The 24,973-nt window shown below is 41.6% G+C and overlaps 1 protein-coding gene across 1 annotated transcript in view; it reads right to left on the reverse strand.

The window, feature by feature from the left end:
• Nucleotides 1-24,973, reverse strand: part of HYDIN (HYDIN axonemal central pair apparatus protein) — a 341,424-nt gene that overhangs the window by 159,697 nt on the left and 156,754 nt on the right. Inside the window, 3 exon segments of the mRNA XM_059665442.1 lie at nt 19,347-19,499; nt 20,677-20,841; nt 23,913-24,048. Of these exon segments, the coding sequence (XP_059521425.1) occupies nt 19,347-19,499; nt 20,677-20,841; nt 23,913-24,048 (454 nt within the window).

Genomic DNA, 24,973 nt, shown 5'->3' on the forward strand with positions numbered 1-24,973 from the left:
TCCTGCATAAATGGCAGCATACTTATACATACTTTCCTGAAGCATGACTTAAAATTTTTTTTTAAAGCTGAGATGGTTTATTTTTTTATTTTGTTATACTTTTTTTAAAAAAATATGTTTTTATTGATTTTTAGAGAGATAGGAAGGGAGAAGGATAGAGATTTAGAAACATTGATGAGAGCGAAACATCATCAATCGGCTGCCTCCTGCATGCCCCCTACTGGGGATCGAGCCCCGACCGGGAATCAAACCAGTGACCTCTTGGTTCATGGGTCGATGCTCAAGCACTGAGCAATACCAGCCAGGCTTGATTTAAATTTTTAAATTTTATTTTTATGTAAGGTACACAATCTCCAGAGTCAAATGGTTCTAGAAAAGGCATACTGTGAAAACCTCTCCTACCCTTCCTCATCCTCCTGCCTTTGTCCATTAATGGAGGCAACCATTGTCAGTTCTTCTAGTGTTTTCCTTTGGTGTTCACCTCCGTATTTCCAGCAATCTACTGCTCCTTCGTAAGTTTTCAGTTTGAGTTTTAGCCATTTGCTTCTATGGAAGACGATGATAGCTTTTATTCTCTCCCTCTCTCCATGTCTCTCTCTCTTTCTTTTCTCCATCCTCCCAATGGAGTTAAAAATCTACTTTTTAATGAGATAGACATTAGCACTGACATCATTGTAAGATGCAAATACTATTCGCAGCTGAGCTCTACATTTCCTTTCTTGTACAACTCTCATTTCCCCAAGAATTATTGTGGGTTTTGTTGGTTTTTTTGTGCTTTGTTTTTAATGTATCTACCATGGGTTCAATCCCAAGCCCTCAAAGAGGTAAACCTCCCAATACTTTCCACATCATGAACTTTTCTATCCATTCCATCTTCTCGGACCCAGTCTCTCCTGGAACCACGTATTCTGAAACCCCATCTGGACTGGCCGCCCTCTGGGCCTGCGATCCAGCCAGCGTCCTGGGAGTGCAGCTCTGTGCTGTGTGTTCCTTGAGCGTAACTTCCCTGTGCCTGAGCCCCTTTCCTGAGCCTTATTTTGGTGGAGCACATTCTTCAGCACCTTCCTGAGGAAGGATTCCTGGAGTGTAAGTTGTTTGAGATCCGACATGTCTAAAATGTCTTTATTCTGCCCCTCGTCTTGATTAATCTTTTGGCTGGATGATGAAGTCAAGATTGGGATTTATTTTCTTTTACAAATCCCTCCCTACCCCCAGCATTGCTGTCAAGAAGTCTGATTATACCCTGGTTTCTAATTTTTCTTGTTTGTTTTTTCACCATTATTATTATTATTATTATTATTATTATTATTATTAGAGGCCCATTGCACGAAGAGATTTGTGCAATAGGCCTTCCCTTCCCCTGGCTGCTGGCACCTCCCGGGACCCAGGCCTTCGCTCCGGCTGAGCCTTCAGTCTTCATTCTGCCGCTTCGCCCCTACATATGCAAATTAACTGCCATCTTTGTTGGGTTAATTTGCATACTCTCCTGATTGCTGGTGGGTGTAGTGGAGGGACGGTTAATTTATTTACATGTTTGTCTATTATTAGGTAAGATTATTTGGTATGTGGAAGTTCCTACAGTCTTCTCTTTGTGTCCAGTGCCCTGGAACTTAATTTCTCAACCTGGGCCTATTTTCATTCATTACACAGCATATTTGACAAGTCTCTTCCATAAATTCCTCTCTGTTAGTTCTAGATACATCACTTAACTTACTTCTTGTATAATTTCCTCATCCCCATTTAAAATATTTTTTTCTGAAACTTACTTGGACCTTAGAACTCCTAAACAAATCATTTAATTTTCTAATCTTTCCTAATTCTGAGTTATGTTTCTTGATGTCCTATTTCCTGATAGCTTCTCAAATTTATTTTCCAATTCTCCTGGCAACATTTTAATTTTTGTGATTATATTCTTAATGTCTTAAGCACATTTTGTTCTTTATTTATAAATATCACCCTGTTCTTGTTCATAGATGCAAAGTCATCTTTTATTTTCCTGAGATTATTAATGATCATTCTGTCTTATTTTTAGCTCTCTTCTCATTGTATGTGTTTGTTTCCTCTAAGTTCTCATTTTTATGCTTTTTGATTTCCTAATTCTGCACGACCGGCTTTCGTGGCAGAGCTTAGTTAAGTACTTATATTGAGAGTGAAGCACTAAAACTGCCATGTGCCTGGACAGCACCCAGCCAAGGGCCACCAGATATTTTAGATTCCCAGCTACCAGCTTATTTCTGCCTTTCCTCGAGAATGCTGAAGTTACCCAGAGAAAATCCTTCTTCCATGTCCTGGAAACTGAGGGAGAAGGGGGCTAGCATTCTACCTTTCAGGATGAAGACTTTCTTGAAGTCCTCTTATTTTCGTAATGGTATCCTGTCCTCGGCAAGGCCTGAGAAGTCAGCAGATGGTTTAATATTATTCTTTTTAAAGTAAACTGCCTTTTCTCTGGGTATGCTTTTAATATCTATTCTTTGGTCTGCAACAGCTTTACTATAAAGCAATTACATGTAGTTTTCTTTCTTTTCTTTTTTTAAATATATTTTATTGATTTTTACAGAGAGGAAGGGAGAGAGATAGAGAGCTAGAAATATCGATGAGAGAGAAACATCGATCAGCTGCCTCCTGCACATCTCCTACTGGGGATGTGCCCGCAACTCAGGTACATGCCCTTGACCGGAATCGAACCTGGGACTTTTCAGTCTGCAGGCCGACACTCTATCCACTGAGCCAAACCGGTTTCGGCTGTAGTTTTCTTTATCTTGCTTTCTATTTACAATTTTTTTTTTAAAATATGTGGCTTGATGTCTCAGGCATTATTTCTTCTGCTTCATTCTTTCCTCTTCTTTAGGTACTCTAATAACTATACCCCTTGTGTTTGTTTTACCAACTCTTCTCTATTTCCATTTTGGGTGATTTCTTCTGATCAATCATCCACTTCCACAATTCTCTCTTCATCTGTATCTAATATGCTGTTCAACCCATGTATATGTCCCTAATTTCAACTGTTGTACTTTTTAGTCTGCAATTCTCATTTTTTCCTCTTTTATACTTTCTAGACTTCTACCAAAATTTTAAATCATGCCTTTTATTTCCTTGAGCATATTAAGCATATTGTAGTTTTGTATTAAGTTGTCTTGACTCCTTTTATGCCTGGTTATATTAAAATTAACTGTTAGACATTGTATATAAAAACTGTAGAGATACATTGAGGCCTAAACTAATGTTTTCTTCCTGTGGTGACAATATATTTTTGCTTCTTAAAACTAGAAATCTTGGGTCTATCTTTATCCAGGCAGAGATTTAAATGATTTAAAATGAGTATCTGTACTAGTTTACCATTGTTTCCAGGTACTGCTTTTCAGAGTCCTAACCAAACTTCTGGGAGTTTTCACAAGTCCATCCATCTCCAAGTTTTATATCTCTAGCCCATCCTGATTCCAATTTTTGTTTCCTTAGACCAGTGAGTTTTCTGAATGCTCCTCTCAGTTTTTCATCCTTTTCTAGAAGTGTATAGGCAATGTAGTCACAAATGCCGGGCATATATTTCTTGGTTTCTTCTTTTGGTTGTCACTGGTGTTTTGTTGTCCCATCAGTCCCTCAAACTCACAATTCTTCCTATTTTGCCCAGTTTTTTTCCTTGTTCTTAGAGGGAAGCAGTTTGGAATGATAGATGGAATCGAATGGTAGAAAGGGCTTGGTCCCTGATATGCTCAGAGTTCCTGTTGGTCAAGCAATTGTCCTCTCTCTCGATTTCCCCATTTGTGGGGAAAAACGTTCATGAGAATCTTAAGGCAAGCTGAGTTTGACTGTATGAGGGAGGCAGGTAAATGTAACTTGCACTGCTCTTAAGTAACATGTACCAACAATCCTTTCAGGCTACTAGGATAAATCTTGGAATAAGGGCCATAGCGTTCTTTCTCAAAGTCATTGCCTTCTCAGGACTCAGTGAAAGGTGTCAGATCAAACACAAGGCATGGAGATAATTAAGTAAAAGAAAACGGGACAGAGTCTGAGCATGTAGGTATGATTTACACAGAGTCAGGAAGCATCTGTACAAACAAATGAACCTAAAATTTCTAAATAGTAACTTATTCGCTAACAAACCCCTTTTAGTTGATGTGGAAGAACACATGCATTCATCGATACAAGTATTTCATATTTTACAGGATGGCTTCATTACCACATTTTTAGAGAAACAGTACAGTGAGGAAAAGGGCCACATTAGAGCTCCCATTTCACAGAGGTCTGTACTACATGGATCAGTTCGTTTGAAACCTTATGGCCCCGCTGAGTATGACTTAATTCTTTTTCTTTCTTATGTAAGAAATAGAAAAGAGCTTAAGATATATAGTGCATTAAAATTTAAGTCTTTCTACAAGCCATTTCACCTAGATATTTCTGTCTGTCAACAATAATAATCAAAGCTACCATTAATTGCCCTGAGCAGTGGTTAGAGTGTTGGCCGATACACTGAAGGGTCTCAGGTTCGATTCCCGGTCAAGGGCATGTACCTGGGTTGCAGGTTTGATCCCCAGCTCCAGTTGGGGCCCATGCAGAAACTGATTGATGTGTCTCTCTCACATCGATGTTTCTCTCTCTCTCTCTCTCTCTCTCCCTTCCTGCCTGCCTCTCTCCTTTCCACTCTCTAAAAATCAATGGAAAAATATACTCAGGTGAGAACTAACAACAACAATAAAAAAAGCTACCATTTATTGAATGCTGAAAACTTATCTTTCACCAGGCACTTTCTACATATATTATTATGTCTAGTCTTCTATATGCCACTACTAGTTCTATTTAAGGAGAAGGAACTGAAGGCTCAGAAAGGTAAATAACTTTCTCAGAGTTAGGACTGTATTCCAGGTTTGTCTGACAACAACACCCTTAATCTCCATGGCACAGAACACTACGTCAGCACTCACATACTCAACAACTCTTCGCTGAGTGATTACCATCTGAGCAGACAACTGTGCATGACACATCACCACGCTCGCCCTCAGGTAATGTGGTCCTTCCCTCCGAGATGCATTCCAATGTAATGTCCTAACATCCCAGAGGGGAATTTTTCTTTCAAAATATTAAATGTTGCATACAACAACAGCATTGCAACTGACATTTAAAAAAAAGACATACCTCAAATGCCATTCTACAAAGTGCTCTACCACGTTGTATACACTTAATTTTCTAGTATCTGTCCTTTGATTGTGACAGAGAAAAGGAAATGGGACTGAGGAAGAGCATTATTTGCTCTCTGATACACATATAATTTTGATGTATGTCTATTGGGAACTTCATCACATTATTAAGCCTTTACACCATGCTACTTAACGCCTCTCTTCTTGTCCTTGTTAATCATATAAAAGTGTTATATCTCACCTTGCGCTAGCTTATTAATGAACATGACTGTCTACTGCCAGTGCACAAACAGGAAGAATAGATTCTTTAGTTGATAATGACAATGACAATGATAGCCATTCCTTAAAAGTGACATGAGTTGGTATCTTAGTTTGGGCTCCTCTCACAAAATACCATAGACTGGGGGTTTTATAAAGGACAGAAGTTTATTTCTCACAGTTCTGGAGGACGGCCAGCTGGCAGACAGTCATTTTTTTTCTCATTGTATCCTCATAGGATGAAGAAGGCAAGAGAGCTCTCGGGGGGCGGGGGAGGGGGAAGGGTGGGTCTCTTTTATGGGGGCACTAATCCCATTCATGAAGACTCTACTCTTATAACCGGATTATCTCCCAATTCCTTATACTCTCACATTGAGGATCAGGATTTCATTATTTGACTTTGAGGGGGGTATTTAATCCATAACAGTGGGGTTGATGATGATGTTGGTAATGGGGAAGAAGTTATACATTTTTATGGAGGAGGAAAGGTGGGATTTGAACAAAGAGTACATTTGATCCACATAAAGGAAGTTTTACCTTTATCTCCCTCTGTAGTGACAAGTATAAACTGTATGCTTGAATAATAATTAATTAGGGGGGAAAAAAACAATTTGCTAAAGCTAATTAAAAGCTGGAACAGGCAGAATGAAGATGAAAAGACTTGCAAAGCATGCAGGAAGCCAATACATTTTTCTTTTCTTTTCTTTTCTGGATAGCTCATTCGTGACAAGGGAACCAAACCTCCACCTTTCATTTTGGCTTTCGCCTGTACTCAAACGAATCATATTCAATCACTAGAGCTGTCATTCTAACTTCAGGGAAGGCGCTGACCAATCACATCATCTAACACTCAATCAATTGTGTTCCTTCTCTCTCAGTGTAGCGTATAATCAACACGACCTGCTGAAATCTGTCGTCGGGGTTTCACACTTAGCTTTGCCAAAGTAAAAGAGGTCGTGAGTGAGGCCGGAGGTGAAAGGCTCACAGTGTGCTGTCGGGCACAAACTTTCCTTCTGGAAGTTTCCTGGTATTCTTGCCACTGGTACCCTCTTGTCACTGAGTGAGTCGCCTGGTGTAAGTCAGGAGCAGCACAAGCCATTTCAGAATGGCTATGACGTCACGTGGTAAAAGAACAGATGCCCACTGTGATAGGCTAGAATGTTATTCTCTTCTCACCTGCCTATTCCTGTGAGTTTATATTACAGATGTTACAACTGAGGCCAAGACATAAGAACTCTGCTCTTATGCCAACGGAAGACACATTTGGGCATCCTTTTGTAAGTGCTCACTGATCATTTATAGGGTTGAGCAAAAGTAGGTTTACAGTTGCTCATATGGAAAATAATACAATAATTAATAAATAATAATACAAGAATGAACTGTTTCACATACTCACAACTATAAACCTACATCTGCCCCACCCTGTATAAAGTACTATAAAAAGTAGTTGAGGACTGACTATAAATCAATGAGTGTATAAGCTTTAAAGCATGCTTTTCACTCTAACACATAGAAAAAAAAAAAGAGAAAAATTTTTGACAAAAATGAAGAACCAGGCATAGTTACTAAAAACCAAGATAAGCACTGTATGGACCAGAAGTGGAACAGAGACAAAAAGGGGAGCCACAGACTTCCTGGGCTCTAGGTCCTGAAACCTGTACAGGAAGCTCAGGGAGAAAAAAATAGAAACCAAAAATATTCTGTGGGAAATAATGGGCAAGGACCAAGGCTCCTTGCCGAGAGCGCTTCCCTGCATTTAGAAGAAGGCTATACGCTACACACAGACTTGTGCCAGTGGTGGCGGGCATGATGGTGGTGAAGTAGAGACTGTCGTATAAACTAGGCCAAGGCACTGTGCAATGCAGTGTCTGAATTTGTGAGTTCTCCAATATCCCCATGGGAAAATGGCTCAGCACTTGATTCTGGACTAGTGATATTTGTCCAGGGTGAAGGCAAATGTAAAAAAAATGCTACACAGGGAGAAAAATGCTGAGGGTGAGAGAAAAACATATCCCACACCAGATTAATCTTTCACTTAAAATTCCAGATGCTAAGAAGGACAGCTGCAAACAACAGTGAATGAATTCATTCTTGACCAATCAATAGAACTAACTAAAACTGATTTAAAAATTTGCCTGCAGTCCTCAGAGAGATGCAGGTTAGGATAATGTATATAAAACAAGGATTATGAAACAAAATCATGGAGATATAAATCCAGAATTGTGGTTATGAATAACCAATCATAAATCTTGAAATTGAAAAAAATAGCCACTGAAATTAAAAAATATAGATATGTATAGTGCCAGGTAGGTACTAGACTTACCAAGGGGATCACTTCATAAATTATATAAATGTCTAACCACTATGCTATATACCTGAAGCTAATATAAAGTAATATTGAATAGAACTATAATTGAAAAATAAAACTAAAAAAGTAAATAGATGAGATAAACTTTAGACTTGCCAGAATCAAAGATAGAATTTGTAAATTAGACCATGTCTTTGAGGAGGCAGCACAGAGAGATGAAGAGATGAAAGATATAAATGAGAAATAACATGGTCAAGATTTGGAAGTAGCTCAAGTGCTCATCAGTAGATGAGTGGATAAAAAGCTGGAATACCATTCACCTGTGAAAAAGAAGGAAATCTTATCTTTTGCAACAGCCTAGATGGAGAGTATTGTGCTAAGTGAAATAAGCCGGTCAGAGAAAGACAAATACCATATGATTTTACTTCTATGTGGAATGTAATGAACAAAACAAACAGAAAACAGACTCATAGATACAGAAAACAGACTGACAGCTGCCAGAGGGGAGGTGTTTGGGGGCCTGGGTGAAAAAGATAAAGGGATTAAGGAAAAAAACACACACACAAAAACACACCTCACAGATATAGACAACAGTATGGTGATTACAAGAGGGGAAGGGGGTAGGGGAGGTAGAAGACAGTAAAGGGGGATAAATGATGATGGAAGACTTGACTTTGGATGCTAAACACACAATGCAGTGTACAGATGATGTATTATAGAATTGTATACTTGAAAACTATATAATTTTATTAAGCAATGTCACCCCAATAAATTCAATAGAAATTTAAAGAATGAGAAATAAAAGTAGGCATGTAGAGTTGCAAAGGAACATAGGTGAATATGTATGTATACACACATACACATATGCATACATATATGGATGTTTTTCTCAAAGTAGAAAATAGAAGTAATCACAGAATAAAACACATCTGAAGAGATAATTCCAAAAAATTTCTAGTATTTCAGGGTCAAATCATCTGATACATTAAAGAGAAATTTAAGAAAGTCAAAAACAAAACAAAACATAGTCTTAATAGAAACTAGTGAGAAAGTCAAATGACCTATAAAGGAATAATAATGAGTGGAATTTTATCAGCAACAAATAATTCTAGAGATCAATTTTCAATGAAAAACAAAACTGTCAAATAGAATGTTATATTTAGCTAAACTATTATGTAAGAGTGAAGGTAAAATCAAAATATAGTCAAACATACATAAACTATTAGACCTCTACACTAAGAACTTAGGATATAATTTAGCAAGATGAAATATAAATTAAGAAGGAAGCAGAGAGATATGCAAAATAAGAAAAAAATGAAGAAAAATCAGCATTTTGGTAACTAGTGAGTAGTTCATTTTTGTCTGACAAAAATCAACCGCTTTGTGATAAAGAAGACACAAAATTCTACACAATAATAAAAAAAATCATGGGCGTGAGAAAAGGCAAAGAGATAAAACCTGTCTGATAGGGTACGAGTCTTATTCTTGAGGAGAACCAAGTGCTCAATTCTTTCCCATTTTTGCAAAAAAAAAAAAAAAAGATGTAATTTATTTGTTAAAAATGTAAGTAAAGCTACTTAAATTAAAGAAATAAAATAAATAAAATGTATAGCTCCCAAACATTACAGGAAACATGCACGTGGTCGGCTGAGGGCTTAGAGAAAACTTACCATTCCAATACGAAGCAGGAAGGCAGAAAAATAAAGAAGGAAGGAAACAGCAGGGTACACAGAAAACGACACGCTAAAGAAGTGAGTCCACATAGCTCGGTAATCACAATAAACTTCAAAGCCCTAGCCTCGGTATGACAGGTTGAATGATGGCCTTCCAAAGATGCCCATGTTCTAATCCCTAGTATCTGGGAATATACTGCCTTACTTGCCAAATGTGATTAAAGATCTTGAAATGAAGACGAGTTTATCCTGGGATTACTGGTGTGGGCCCAGTGTAATCCAAAGGGCCTCATAATAAGGCGGCAAGAGGGTCAGAGTCAGAGAAGACGTAAGGGTTAAAGCAGAGGTCAGAGCAGAGAAGATGCTCTGCTGCTGGCCTTGGAGATGGAAGAGGCCACGAGCCCAGGAACGCAGGTGGCCTCCAGAAGCTGGAAAAGGCAAGGAAGTAGATTCGCCTCCAGAGTCTCAAAAAGGTACACAGCCTGATATGCACATTTTAGACTACTGACCTTCAGAACTAAAGGTAAGGTAATAAATTTGTTACAGCAGCAACAGGAAACGAATACTTTTTTCCATTAAAAGATACAGTCTGTCATTAGGTTTTTAAAATCCAGTCATTCGTTATTTAAAAGAGACCTTAACAACACACATATACATACACACAAATCTGAGAATAAGGAAATGAAAAGATATACTAGGCAAAGGCAAACTAAAGGAAAGTTGGCATAGTAATATTACAATCAGGCAACCTATATCATGACAAAAGGAATAATATACCAAGGAGAAATGAAATCATGAAACACATGACATAATTATAAGGAGAAATGGAAAAGTAAGATTTTGATAAAATTCTATCAGAAACATATACACATAACTAGTAAGGCTGTAGAAAACTTGGAAGTCCAATCAATAAGCTTGATCTAATACAAAAATACAATCAGACAGACAGATGGTTACTCGATTACATTAAACACAATAACTAGAAAATCTATCTATATATTTTTAAGGTCATATAAAATATTTATAAAGACCAACCATAGCTACATTCCCCAAAACACAAATTCAAAGACTAAGGAAGGGTCATATAAACTATGTGTTCCAATTTCATTATAGTTAAATTTTAAATTATCTATTAAAATTCTATAAAGATGTTAAGAATTAAAACTATATTCCCATCACATATTAAAGAGAAAATCACAGTCAGTATTATAAAATATTTATAGCAATACAAAGTATTATAAATAAAAATGTGTGTTACATAAAGGGAATATTTATAAACTTTAAATGTACTATTAAACTAACATTTAAAATATAAACGTTAAACATTCAAATTAAGGTGATTTAAAGAGAACAAAATAATTGTAAAGAAAGTCAACAGAAAAAATGGTAAAACTAAGAGCAGAAATTACTGTGCGAACATTTTTAAATCATAAGAAAATATTGGAATAATTTTATGCCAATACATTTGAAAACTTAGATAAAATGAAAAATTTTTGGAAAAATTTAAGTCTGAGTAATCACTATAGAAAAAAATCATTAGATAAAATTTCCTTACCATTTCCTATACACCTCCCACCCTCAATAAACACACCAAGATCCTGTGACTAAATGGCTTTATCATCAAGGAATGGATCCTACTTTATGTAGATGATAAAAAGATCTTTTCAAATATTGGGGAAAAGGTAAAGCTAACTCATATTATAAGAATATAATATTCTTGCTATCCAAACCAGAAAAGTGCAATGAAAAAAATTGTAAACAGACACAAAATCTAAAATAATATGATAGAAATGATATCAGCAATGTATTCAAATAATAATGTAACTGTTGGATTCATCTCAAGAATGTAAAGATGGCTCACAAGAAGAAAAAACTAATAATTTAATTCACTATATTAACAGATTAAAGCAAAAAATCATATCATCTGACTAGGTATGGAGAATGCATTAAGTTTAAGCATATGTTCATGATAACAAAGTAGGAATGGATGAGAATTTCTTAATGTGACACAGGTATTTACCAAAAATCTCCAGGAGGTATTCTGCTTAAAGTGATAAACATTTGAAGCTTATTCATTAAGGTCAGGAATAAGACTGAGATGCCCATTCTAACCTACTCTACTATTCAATATTGCATTGACGATCCTATCCAACATGATGAGACAAGAATAAGGAGTAAGATAAAAAGACTGGGAAGGAAGCCTGCAGATGAGAGTTTACCAACAATTAGAATAAATTAAGAGATGTGTGGCAAGATGGGTATAATGGATTATATAAAATTCAATAGTATTCTGTATATGATTAATATAAAATTAGAAAATGCAATGAAAATAAGCTACCATTTATGAGAAGAAACTTTGAAGAGATGACAAAGGATGCATAAGACTTTATTAAAGGACATAAAAGAAATCCTAGCAGGATTAAAGCAGAAAGATCATATAATCTGACCAGGTATGGAAGATGCATTAAGTTTCAGCATATGTTCATGATAACAAAGTAACATTCAGCTCTACTGCTCATTTTCTAGTTGTGTAAATTTGGACTACTTATTCATCACCCCTGTGCATCATTTTCCTCATAAGTAAAATAGAGATAATAATAAAATTCACTTAATCAAGTTGTTGTGGATTACATAAAATAATACACACAAAAGACTAACAATAGAGACTAGTACATACTGTGTGTTAAGCTATTATTGCTATCATAAAACTGTACCATTTAAGACAGTGAATATTAACACTGGGGTAGATAAATGGAATACAACAAAAAGCTTAGAAATATACCCAGGCACAAATTAGCTCTGAAGTATAACAGAAAAGGCATTACCAATCAGTGGAAAATGAAAGAACTTTTAAGTAACTGGTGATAGGACAACTGGCTTTCTTTATGAAAAAAAATAGACTTCACTCACATTATATATAAAAACTGGAGGCCTGATGCACGAAGAGATTCGTGCAATAGGCCTTCCTTTCCCCTGGCACCCGGCACCCAGGCCTTCGCTCTGGCCGGGCTCCGGCCAGAGCCGGCCCGGGGCCGGCGGCACTGCTCCGCCCCTGGGCTGTCAGGCTTTGCTCCACTGCTTGGAGCCTATGTATGCAAATTAACCGCCATCTTTGTTAGGGTGATTTGCATACTCTCCTGATTGGCTAGTTAGCGTAGCGAAGGTATGGTCAATTTACATGTTTGTCTATTATTAGGTAAGAAGATATACTTAGCTGGACTACAGACCTGGAAAATAAGTGTCTAAAATGATCTAAATAGAAGAGCAGAGATACACTTCTTAAACCACAAATAAAAAACAGACACAAGAAACCTAGTAAAAGATTCATAAAGTTGACATCAAAATTAAAAATATATTTAAAATTCCATTATAAACAAAGGGTTAGTAGCCACAATGTATAAAGAACAAACACTTCCGCAAGGGCACAATGCGGAGTAATTAGACAATATTGAATGAAGTTGAAAATCCATCTGTCTTTAGACCCGACAATCCCACTGCTAGATATACACCCATATATATATATACACACTCAAAAGTATATACTTAATATACTTTGGGGACATATTTAGTTTACCACAACATTGTTATAATAACCCAACTGACAACTAGGCAAAGAAACAAACATACTACTGGTAAATGGAATACACAGAGCCCCTAAAATGAATTAAATAGTCTCTATGTATTAACATAGATATTAGAAACATAATCTTGAGTCTAAAAACCAAGTTGTAAGCTGTTATGTGCAGTAATACAATGTATATACATTTGAAAGCAACAAAGCACCACTATCCAGTATTTATGAATACACATATGCCTGAAATAAGATATAAAAACACATGGCCTGGACAAACATCACATTTATGATAAGGTGGCCTCTGGGGAGAGAAGGAAATGGGGCTGGCAGGAAAGAATATATGAAACTCCAACTTCAATATTTGATTTTTTCAAACTAAAAGACCTGAGGTAAGAGCAGGAAAGGTTAACATGCATTAGATCTGAGAGCCAAGTGCAGCTCTTGAATTTTTCTGTATTAAAAAAATGTGTTAAATATACACTGACTTCTAGAATCAAATATTTCCATAGTGAAACAGAAGAGGACTGATTACAGTACAGACTCTGAGCTACAACGGAGGGGCTGCCGTTCTTGATGTGTAACCTCAGAGTGGGCACTGCAACCCTAAAGGGCATAGGCTGTGCTGAGGACACAGAAAGTCCTACGGCATGAATCAATCACATGCAACAGAAGAGTTTCACTGTGAGCTAAAAACCAAAGATTATGACCGACTATGTTTTAGGAAACAAAGCTACTATTTTGCAAAACCCTCAGAAACAACAACTAAACAACTGCATTTGGTCTCTGATGCATGCCCATTTCTTTTCCTTTTCCTTATACCTTTTTTCCCCTTACCCGCTTCCTTCCATCAAAGTAACGGGTATTCTGAGGGCAGAGCTAATCGGCCCCCTGAAGGCTGAGGAACGGCTCATTCTACCTTCGCTTCCCACACACTATGGGGTGCAATATCTTAATAGCAGCATCTATCAAAAAGCCTTGGAGAATTATTGCTTGTCCATCAGAAATCTCTCTGGCACTAATAAAGCAAAGGGACTAAAGGGAGAACTAAGTTCAGATCTACAGGAGCTCCGGGTGGGTAGGGACAGCGTTGTGTGGCTACTAATCTCAGCAAGCCAGCTGCTACCACAAGCTAAAAACGAGCTCTCCGGAATGCCTACAATTTCACTATCTCCTATCATGGATGGATGCAAAATGCCTGCCAATCTCCTTATGAGTTTGTCTGTTTATTTTGTTGAAATGGGTCATGACGTGCCCCACTGGTGTGGCTCAGTGGTTGAGTGTCAACCTATGAACCAGGAGGTCATGCTGGTTGGATTCCCAGTCAGGGCACATGACCAGGGTTTCAGCCTTGGGTCATAACTTTGTATTTAAATCTCTTTTAAGGGCTACAGTAGTGAAAAATTTTTATACTCACTTACATATGTGAACTGATTGTTTTGTCATATTATATTACAAAGGATCAAAAAAAGTGGGAAGGAGATTGTGCCATTATTTCAAATACATAATTGAAAGAATTACAGTTGGTTGAAAAATGACAGTCTGGAGATTATTTGCATATATACATTTCAACATATTTTCTAAATAAAATGAAGAATGTCTGGTCCTTTTGTCTATTTCAGAAATGCTCAATTTCTTCTCTTGTTCTTTTAGCAAAACCTGCTCTTCTAGGTGTCTATCTTGTAAAAATACATATTTTTATTGATTTCTGAGAGAGGAAGAGAGAGATAGAAACATCAATGATGAGAGAGACTCATTGGTCGGCTGCTTCCTGAACAACCCCCACTGGGGATCGAACCCACAACCTGGGCATGTGCCCTGACCGGGAATTGAACAGTGACCTCCTGGTTCATAGGTGGACGCTCAACCGCTGAGCCTCGCTGGCCGGGCTAGGTGTCTTTCTTTAAGGGTCTTTTATGAACCCCAAACCAAAATCCTTTTACCATTTCTAAGTTCATTTTTTCTAGTATAACCACTGATTAGGCAAAGTTAGGCAGCACAGCAGCCCCAGGGAAGAGAGCACGGGTCTGGAATCAGACCCCCAGGAGTCAGGACCAGGCTCTGCCACTTCAGGTTAAGGCACTTTACTTAACCTGTCTGCGCCTCTGTCTCTACCTGGTTAAAATGGGCATTTAACAGTATTTCTCTCAGAGTCATAGTAAATGAAATGCAGCAACTAAAGTTGCAAACAGAACGACATAAACATTAGTCATAATTAATGTCATTGTATTGTCATCTTTATAACTGCCAATCCTGCTGCTAGGTGTAGGGGACTCAAAGCATAGACCCTTGTCACTTGAAGGAGACAGGCAGATAAACAAGTAAATATAGAAAGGGGGTCCCCATTTAAACGAAGAAATGACCGGGTGGCTTAGGGTCTGCAGGAGATGTGAAGGCCCAGCGATTCCCTTGATGCCACACCACTGCGTGTGGCTCTGGCAAGTGACCAAGAATACAGATGCCTAAAAAGTGCCACGCCTGAATGAGGCACAGAATTCCTGTCTCCTGGATCCTGAAAACTCCAATCTGACTGCACGGCCTCTCCCGCAGACCACAGAGGCAGAAGGTCGCTGGGGAGGTGTTCCAGCGCCCGCTGGATCCCAAGGTGTTGCTGACATCTGCGTACACGTTCTCAAGTTAACGGTACCCGAGGCTGCATTAGAGCCCAGAGGAAAAGGGAGAGGACTCCAGATGCTTTCAACCAGGTGCTGAGCAATGAATGAAGGCGCTTGCTCCACCTGGCGAGGGGCCCCCATGCAAACAAGGCGTCTGTGTCCAGCCCAGCGCTGAGGGCCGGGCCCTGGGGAGCCACCATCTTCTCGCCCTCATTTCTGGTGTCACCAGGAGAAAGGACATCCGTCTTCCTGGAGGAGCACTGTGCGTACAAGCAGAGCCCGCGAATTCTTGCCAAGAGGGCCTTTGTGCTCTGCCTCACAGTCTGGCGTTTTTTACCCTCCAAGCCCAAGGTGACTCACTCTATTGTTCTAAGTCTGCATTGGGAAGCCTTCGGGGAGGTTGGTATTTCAGGCATTCCACAGCAAAGGAGAAATTACTGCTCCCAGCCACAATACACTCTTCTTTTACTAATCAATTTTTTTTTTTTTAACTCTCAGGATAAGTTAAGCTTTAATGGAACAGACAAAAAAAATACAATCTTCACACATACTATACCAAGGAATTCAGTGTTTTAAAAAAAATCAATTTTTTTTTTTGTATAGCATTTATTTCTGAGAAATTCAAAATCGCTCTTTGGGTCATTTATCTTCCCAACATCACAGGGAAGGCGGGCTTCCAGCTTCCCATCTCCAGGCCCCTCCAACTGAAAACAAACAGATGTTTCTTCCTGAGGGAGAATCGAATCACAGTGTCTGTCCTGATGTGCAAGGCTGAGCAGGACAGATGGCCGACAGTGGGGCCCACAGCTGGGGAGGGAGGGCTGACTTTCACTGGCAGCCGAGAGAGGAGAGAGGATGACCCCTCCCGTCAGGGCAGCCACAGGGAAAGAAAAAAACTTCTAGACCTGAATTCATAGAAATAAGAGAGGGGAACAGTGCGTCCTTGACTCTACTTCCTTCTCACTGAGCTAGAAATTAAGTGCAAGAAATACCTGAGCACAATTTACCTGGGTTCTGAGCTGCAGGCTTAGCTAAGGAAAAGACAACTATTAATTAAAACTATTTTTTGCTCTGGCTGGTTTGGTTCAGTGGTTAGAATGTTGGCCTGTGAACTGAAAGGTCCCGGGTTTGATTCAGTCAAGGGCACATGCTTCGGTTGCAAGCTTGATCTTTGGCCCCAACTGATATGTCTCTGTAACAGCGATGTTTTTCTCTCTCTGTCTTTCCCCCGCTTCTACTCTCTCTAAAAATTAATGGGGAAAATATCCTTGGGTGAGGATTAAAAAATGAAACAAACGCTATTTCCTAATGCTTAGTAATTCCTGTAAGAATGAATCTGCAGTTTTAGTATTGTATATTAAGTTGAAATTTAATAAAAGTTATTTCTATTTCTTCCCACTGTAGTTAATTTCTAAGTTAGTGTAATTTGATTTCTGTAACATTAACACATATAGTATTTACTAGGAAATCCAGCAAAGATCCCAGTGGAAATATGAAGAGTTTCATTTTCACCTATGAGACTTACAGTTGAAATAACTTTGATGCTATAAGGGCAGTCAACTCAATAAACACCGGCTTTCTGAGACAGGACCGAGGGGAAAACACGTTCTACAGCAGGCCACTTGGAGCAGCCGTCGCCAACCGGTGGTCCGCAGACCACTGGTGGTCCGTGAGGTCCGAAAGGGTGGCGGCCGCTGACTTAGAGCTCACGTTTTTTGCTCCTCGGAACCGGAGCTTGCTGACTTAAGATGATGTGAAAGAATCAAAAGATGGCATCATGAAACCTCTGTGGAAAGGGACAGTCCCACTTGAACACCTAGTTGGGTCATTCAATAGATTAGCAAAAACAACAATAGATCCTTGACCTGCTCTCTGTTCTTGAAATGCACCAAAAATACTCTTTTGCTCCACCACTGTGAACGCTACACATACAGCTGGACTCACCTCACACCTGCCAGGATGGCTGCCATCAATAAATCAACAAACAACAAGGGCTGGCGAGGATGTGGGGAAGCGGGAATGCTAATACACTGCAGGTGGGAGCGCAGATTGGTGCAGCCACTATGGAAAACAGTATGGAATTTACCACAAAAATTTAAAATGGAACTACCGTTTGACCCGGCAATCCCACTTTTAGGAATATATACTAAGAAGCCTGAAACGCCAATCAGAAAGAATGTATGCACCCCTCTGTTCATAGCAGTGCTATTTACAATTCCTAAGATCTGGAAACAGCCCAAGTGCCCATCAGTAAATGAGTGGATAAAACGGCCTTGGTATGTTCACACGATGGAATATGACGGAGGTGTAAAAAAAAGAAGGATCTCTCACCCTCTGTGACAAAATGGTTGGACCTAATTTTATGCTGAGTGAAATAAGCCAGTCAGAGAAAGACTAATGTCACATGGTCTCACTTATACGTGGAATCTAATGAACAAAATAGATCCAGAGGCACGGATGCATGGAACAGACTGAAGAAGCTCAGAGGGGAGGGGTGAGGAGATGGGAAGAGATTAACCAAAGAACTTATATGCATATATGCATAGCCCATGGACACAGACAATAGTGTGGGATGGTCTGGGATGGGGCAGGGACTGGGTGGAGAGGGGCAAAGTGGGGGAGTTAGGGGGGATATCTGTCAGCAATATCTGTAATACTGTCAACAATAAAAAAATATTTTTTTAAGAAACTGAATTGGAAGCAACACTTCCTAAGCAATTCACCAAACCCATCAACTCCCATGCTTTCTACCAAACACCTCAATTAGTTGGATAAACACTAGCAAAGGCATCTTTTCTGTAGGGATTTTCTTTAATTATTCTCTACACAAGGTCCAAAGGCACTGGAACGAGAGTGGGGTTGTGTCTGAGCCTCATGTGAAAAAGAGCAGTGACTGGGAAATGGCTGTCTCTACAAGGAGCAATGACAAAAGGTGATAATATGGAACAATGATCAGGGTGAATGGCTGCTAATTGGGACCAATGACTCTGATGAGCTGTCATGAGTCAGCAGAAAACTACGATCCTATTCATTCTGACAGGGACTTTTATAAAATTAAAAAATACCTGACAAATACTAAAATCAAATGTTAGCACTCATTCAAATGTCAATAATTTATGAATAGGAGAAGGGCTATACTATTTTAAATGTTATACTTAAATTTAGAAAATGTTTTCCCAAACCAAGAATACTTCAATTACTGGATTAGAAATTCCTAAATTCTGCAAAAAGAATATATTATCCCTGTTCAAAAATTAGTTTGTAGAAGACCTGCAAATCTAACTGTCACTACAAAATACACAGAAATAACAGACTTATTTTATATCTATCTTTGCCTCACTCTTTAATTTCTACCTTTGGCAAATACTATTTATTGTATATCATACATCCTTATACACTGTGTTAAACTATTGCTAGAAGGAAGAGAGAATAAAAGTAAGCATAACAGCAAATGTGTAGCCAAAAGGGTTCAAATTACACATAAGGAAGCATTTTCGGTGACAGAGACATGTAATAGGTGTTTTCGTGAGATGTGGGGCTGGGCTTAGGTGTGGCTCAGTTAAGGGAATCTCTGGGGCAGTAAATGTACTTGCTTGTTTACCAAATTACATGCATATTGTTTTTCTTAGTCAACAGAATGACTACCATGAAAAGGAACTGAGGATGAGAATGGCACCGTTGCATGCAGTTGAACCAGGTAACTGTCTGCATCTGGTGGTCATTTTCAAAGGCTTGTTGCAAAGGCAGAGCTGTATGTCAATCACATGGGTCCCAAAGCCTACTCACCATGTGTGCCTGAAATAATCCAGGGATCAGGGACTGGTTAGAGAGGTTGATGACCCTGGAGGACTCCGTCAGGACGTAGATCTTGCCAAAATCCACCTGGTGGGGACAGACGGAGATCACCGGGCCTTCTCCAATGCTCCTCAGCTGGCACACCTGCGCTCCCAGACACAGAAGGAACACGGGAACAGCTGAAAACGGCCGGCCTTTCAATTCGATTGAAACAGAAGTTTCTAGCCACCTCTTCAGCAAGAAGCAGGGGCACAAAGGGGGCTCAGGAGGAACGACCTCCCTCCCCCGGTACTCTGCGGTCAGAGGGACACAGGGACGGCCTGCCGGTCAGACCTCTGAATCCAGTCCGAACTCCCTCCAGGGTGGTCTGCTTGCCTGGGTCAGCCCGGAGCTGTGCACCGAGGGGAAACCAGATCACGGTCCTCTATCTGCCACCCACTACTCCAGCCTCAAGGACACTCAGCACGGGGCTGAGGACTGGCACTTAAGAATAGGAAGTGGCCTGGCCGGCATGGCTCAGTGGTTGAGCATAAACCTATGAACCAGGAGGTCACGGTTCGATTCCGGGTCAGGGCACGAGCCCAGGTTGAGGGCTAGACCCCCCAGTGTAGGGCATGCAGGAGGCAGCCGATCAATGATTCTCTCTCATCATTGGTGTTTCTATCTCTCTCTTCCTCTCCCTTCCTCTCTGAAATATATAAAAATATATTAAAAAAAAAAAAAGAATCAGAAGTGGCTGGATTGAGCCGCCTTCTGCGGCTTGTCTAGTGGCACACAGGGGTGTCCGCCACACACAGCTGTGCAGGCTGGGGGCTGGATCCACCTTGCTCCACAGCCAGAAAAGGGGCCTTTTTCTTTCATAAAGTGCTGGCTGCTCAGCAAGTGGCCCTCACACGAGCTGCATTTTCAATAAAAAAAATATTTTTTTGAAAAAAGAGAATCACTCATTTTAAATATATATATATGTACACACACACACACACACACACACACACACACACAGGTGTGCTCTCCTGGCAGAGATTCAGACCTGATAGGTCTGGAGAGGGTCAGGCATGTCTCTGTGTGAAAAATTCCTTAAAGGGGTTTCAGAACAAGTGCTACAAACACCACTCTTTTGGAGATACCCGCAAATAGATTCCCCAAGTACCGTACTGCTCGTTTTTTGTTTTTGTTTTTTTTAGCAGGGAGTGAAAGTGTAGAATTCTATACCGACAAACAAGGGGAGCACATGCAGCGATGGCTTGTGCCTTAAAAGCGGCGGCGTGCGGTTTGGTAAGAAGGACAGCAATGTGACTGCACCCCGAAGACTGTCTCTCACCACAGGGTGGTCCTGGCTCCCGAAGACCGAGATGTAAATCGTGGACCGGTGCTCCCCGGTGACCTGGGTCTCCAAGATCAGGGGGATGTGGACGGTGCTTTGGGGCGGGATGATTCCATAGGGGTTGGGACTAGAGAGCAACACCGCGGGCGAGTCCTCATCTACCTGGTGGGAGAGACAAGCCAGAGAGATCAGCAAGCCCCCGGCAGGGTATACAGTCAATAGCAGATTAGATGATTTTGCAACAAGTGTTGTCCTGTGTCCATGGAGGTTCTTCAGAAATGTCTCATTGTCTAAGCGAGTATGTAGAGATGAGCACCCCAATTCTGCCCAAAGGGAGTTTGGTTGAGCTGAGTGTGCATAAGGCCCTAAATTCAAAGTGCACAAAGGATATAGAGATTATCCACAACATGAATCAGCTCCGGACAGCAGCTGCCCGTGGCCACCTTCCCTACCTGGCCCTCCACACTCCCTCCACCTCCTCCCTTTGTGTTCCACCGAGAGAGGCCACTGGTACTTCCCCAACACATGGTGCTGCCCCTACCTCCAGCCCTTTGCACGCGTTTCCTCTTCCTGGAATGCCCGCCCCCTTCGACCTGCCTGCACCCTCACCCTGATTCCCCCAGGGATCCCCAGTGCCCTGGAGTTGAGCATCCTGCAGTCCTTTTCCACAGCCCACACTATTGATGTGTCCATCGTCACCATGGGCTGGACATTTCTTAGGGCACAACCTGAGCCTCTTCTCAATGTCCACTTTCTGGCCCAAAACATGTTTTTCAAATGGGGAAATAGGTGGGCAAATGAATGAATGTTGTTCAGTGTGTACCAATGAACGCTGCCCAGCCTATCACTAGCTCTTGTACAATGACAACAAACACTAACAAAACCTTAAAAACCCCATGGCCAAATAAGTTTAGGGAATTCTGGGAAGCACTCCTCAGAAGCTCGGCTCCTGGAGAGGACGGCAGAGCATGCAGGTGTTACCTGACCGGAGCACCCCGCCGTCTTTCCCTGCCTGGACTGGGTTAACTCGGCCTCATCTAGCTGCAGGTCCCTCTGCAGCTGCGCCCTGTCCGGCCTCGTTGGAGCTTGAGGCATCAGGAAAACCAGTAATACTGATTCTGTCCTTATAAAAAGTTTTTATATTTCGTTCACCATGGACTTTTCATTAATATTGATTTCATAAAATGTGGCATGAAAATGTTAATCTTGAGTATTTTTAACTAGGGGCCCGGTGCACGAAATTCGTGCACTGGGTGTGGAGGGGGGGAGTGTCCCTCAGACTAGCCTGCCCCCTCTCACATACTGGGAAGCCCTCAGGCGTTGACCCCCATCACCCTCCAATTGCAGGATCGGCCCCTTGCCCAGGCCTGACGCCTCTGGCCTAGGCGTCCGACCCGGGCAGCGGGGACCTGCAGTGGCAGCGGGGGGGGGGGGGGGGGGGCCGCGATCGCGCGGGCTCCGCCCCTGCCCCTGCAGGATGCCTCTGGCTGAGGCGTCTGGCCCGGGCAGCGGGGACCCGCAGCTGCAGCGGCCCTGAGATCGTGGGCTTCGCTTTAGGCCCAGGCAAGGGACCCCTAACTCCTGGGACTGCCAGCTTTGACCGTGCCCAGCGCCCATCGCTGGCTCCACCCCTACTTCCTGCTATCACTGGCCAGGGCGGAAAAGGCACCTGATTCTCTGATCATGGCTGGGGGGCAGGGCAAAGGTGGCCCCAGGGCCGCCTTTGCCCTGCCCCCCAGCTCTTAGCTCCCCCCTGGGTTTCCAATCACTGTCAGTGGCAGGGGGCTTCTTCCTGCTTTCCCTTTCGCCTCCCTGCATTGTGCCTACATATGCAAATTAACTGCCATCTTGTTGGCAGTTAACTGCCAATCTTAGTTGGCAGTTAATTTGCATATAGCCCTGATTAGCCAATGAAAAGGGTATCGTCGTACGCCAATTACCATTTTTCTCTTTTATTAGTATAGATTTTTTTTGCTCTACCTTAAATGTTGTGCTTGAGGCAAGCACCTCACCCTTTCCCCAGCCCAGTTGTGCAGAAATACCTTCCCCATCACCCCAGATGCAGGCTCTGCTCAGAGATCTTGAGGTGACCTGCACTGCGCAGGGCTGCCCTGCTGTGCTGTTAAGCATCTGAAAGTTGGAGAAGTTGTCCCCTGTGGCTCCCCCACCCTTGCCTTCAGGTTTTGTCTCAGAGAAGCCCCCAGAACAACTGCAATCCCCTCTTTTACATACCAGCCCCTCGGCTAATGAAGGGTAGCTATTTTGGCAGGGTTAAGTCTTGTCTGTTCCAGATTAAATACTACATATGCCCCTCATATGACTTGGATTTTCAGATCACATAGATTGCCACTCTGGTTACTTGGACCACAATTCATTCTTTCCACCCAGGTTTCTATTACAAAAATACAATGTCAAGACCTGAAGACAAATTTCTGTGTTGACGGCGGCCACCTTCTTTCTCTGGCTAAACACGTTTCTCTGATGGGCCTAAGCCTGCCTTGGTTCTGTGGTCCCCACATTGGTCTTTTAACTCATTTTGAACTTGTAGCCAAATAAAAAACCCCACTCGATTTTGTTTGCATGAGTTTTTATCAGAGTACTGTCCTTACAGAACTGAGTTTACCCAAATGCACTCTGGGTAAGCTGCATCCCATTAGGAACCTTCCATTCCTCTGGGTTGCACAGATCTTTTAAAGTCTCTAGTCCATGCGCATTGGACTGCTTAGTCTCCCACCTGGCCAGGGGTAGTGGCGTGTGGACAATCTATTTCATAAGATATGAAGAGGCACTTTCTCCTTTCTCACTCCTGTATATCTCTAGCCTTCTAGTCTAGCATATAAATATTGCATGGCCTTATCTTAGTGAAGCGGTTCACGTCACGGCCATGGCCATAAATGAAAACCCCCAGCTCTGCCTCATTCCCCATGCATGGTTCATTCCCAGGCAATTATCTGCAGGTGCAACTTCTGCGTGTTGGCCTAATTGACGCTTTCTTTGTCAAAGGCAATTTTCCTGGGAAATTAGCAACTGCTTACACCTGCAGCTGCTCACCCATGCAGGTGGCAAGCCAGCTGTGGCTTTATGACCCCATCCCCAGATTATCCCAGGGTGTAAAGTCAGAATGACACAAGGTCACGTGTTTAGGCATATGGCTCCTGAGAAGGATATCTCTTTCTTATTGAGGAATCCAACTGCAGAAAAAATCAACACTGAACAAGGCCCCAGTAACTCACCTGGGGCAGGACCTCATAGCATCCTGGGAGGCCATCCGGGTTGACAAGCTGGATGGTTTTCTCGTACGGGTATTTCAGGAAGCAGCGCCCGAAGTCCACCTCTTCCTTGGCCATGCGGAGGGCAGGTACAATACACCTGCTCAAAGGAAGGAGCCCATTAAAGAATTTAAAAGGACAGAAAGCTTGTTTGCATATGGGGAACGAAGAGTCCCAAGTTAAACACATCTGTTACTGTCACATAGTATTTTTCTCTAATAACTACATTAATCATTTTTCACATCTTCTCTCCTTGCCTTCCCTCGCTCCCTTAGCCCCCAGTCATCATTTTTCATCAAAAAAGGGCTGGAAGCAGGACTCCTTAAACAGCTGTCGTCTGTGGGTAATGACTAACATTCCTATTGTTTTTCATACTTAGCCTTCCTTTGGCAAGGGACCCCCACAGGACAGGCTCCTTAGGGTAGTGAGCCTGCTTCCCTGACAAACAGGGGCGCTGCCACCAGCGTGGGGTCCTAACTGGCTGTGACACTTTGGACCAGCCAGAGCCCCCTGAGGGCTGGTAACAGCTCACACCAGCTAAATCATGGTAATAATTCTAATTCCTATGCAGAACAGCTGTCTTGGATCAGCAGGCTCGGGCAGCTGCTCGACCCAGAGCTGGTGCCCTGGCAACAGAGGGTCTGGGGGGGCTGAGGGGAGGGAGGGGTGTGTGCTGGGGAGGGAGGAATTGCAGCCCTGTGTGTGCAGCTGGTCTATCATTAGGAGGCTTGGGTTTTATCTGTGTCTGTGAATCTCAGCATCTGCCCTGCCTGGCTGCACTGTCACCATATAGCGCCATGGTGAGGAGCGCTGGCATTTGGGGCAGACAGAGCCAGGTTCAAGCACAACCTTGGGCGAGCTGTTTTCCCTCCTAGAGCCCCACGTTGCTTATAAATAAAATGCAGGTCATTCCAGGGGTTGACAGCAGCGTCAAACACTCTTTTTAGGGAACCGTGGGAAATACAGGAGCTAATGTGAATGCAGGGCCTAGCACCGTGCCATGGAAGGGCTCAGGAAGAGGCGAC

This window comes from Myotis daubentonii, chromosome 15 (genome assembly GCF_963259705.1).
Source record: "Myotis daubentonii chromosome 15, mMyoDau2.1, whole genome shotgun sequence".
NCBI lineage: Eukaryota > Metazoa > Chordata > Mammalia > Chiroptera > Vespertilionidae > Myotis > Myotis daubentonii.